The sequence below is a fragment of the Geospiza fortis genome, unplaced genomic scaffold (genome assembly GCF_000277835.1).
Source record: "Geospiza fortis unplaced genomic scaffold, GeoFor_1.0 scaffold82, whole genome shotgun sequence".
In the NCBI taxonomy this organism is placed as follows: Eukaryota; Metazoa; Chordata; class Aves; order Passeriformes; family Thraupidae; genus Geospiza; species Geospiza fortis.
In genome coordinates, this window is record NW_005054685.1 from 54308 (window position 1) to 54994 (window position 687).

A 687-nucleotide genomic window follows, 5' to 3' on the forward strand; every position below is an offset into this window, starting at 1 on the left:
ATGTATCATTTATATATATAAAAATTATAGACATATATAATTTATATAGAATTTATTAGCAGTAATTAAAATTAAAAAGGAGTAAGAATTAAACCAAATTTTTTAGAATACTTTTCAGTATAAAAGTTTTTACTTTTTAGAATAAAAACTTCTAAAATGCCTCTCAGTCGTCCCATGTTTGGGTCAAAAAAAGGTAAAAATGACCTGACAAATGCTCACCCACCTGATGAAGGGGTGCACGGGCTGGGAGAGGCTCACCTTCTTCACCGTGTCTGCACCGCCCTGGGGGACAGGGGGGTCAGTTTTGGGGGGTGGGCACCCCAAATCCACCTGCTCCAACGTCAGGGGGTACCCAAATCCCTCAAACCCACCTGGACCAGGGTGAGGGGTGCCCAGACCCCCCCAAACCCACCTTGACCAGGCCCAGGGGTACCCAAACCCCCATAAATCCATTTTCACCAAGCTCAGGGGGTACCCAAACCACCACAAACCCACCTTCACCAGGCTCAGGGGTACCCAAACCCCCATAAATCCATTTTCACCAAGCTCAGGGGGTATCCAAACCACCACAAACCCACCTTCACCAGGCTCAGGGGTACCCAAACCCCCATAAATCCATTTTCACCAAGCTCAGGGGGTACCCAAACCACCACAAACCCACCTTGACCAGGCCCAGGGGTACCCAAA

The 687-nt window shown here is 47.6% G+C and overlaps 1 protein-coding gene across 1 annotated transcript in view; it reads right to left on the reverse strand.

Annotated features, from left to right (window-relative positions):
* PRIM1 (DNA primase subunit 1) overlaps positions 1-687 on the reverse strand; it is an 11762-nt gene that overhangs the window by 7821 nt on the left and 3254 nt on the right. The window contains exon 5 of the mRNA XM_031065128.1: positions 210-282. Coding sequence (XP_030920988.1) covers positions 210-282 — 73 coding nt within the window. The remainder of the gene's footprint in view (positions 1-209; positions 283-687) is intronic.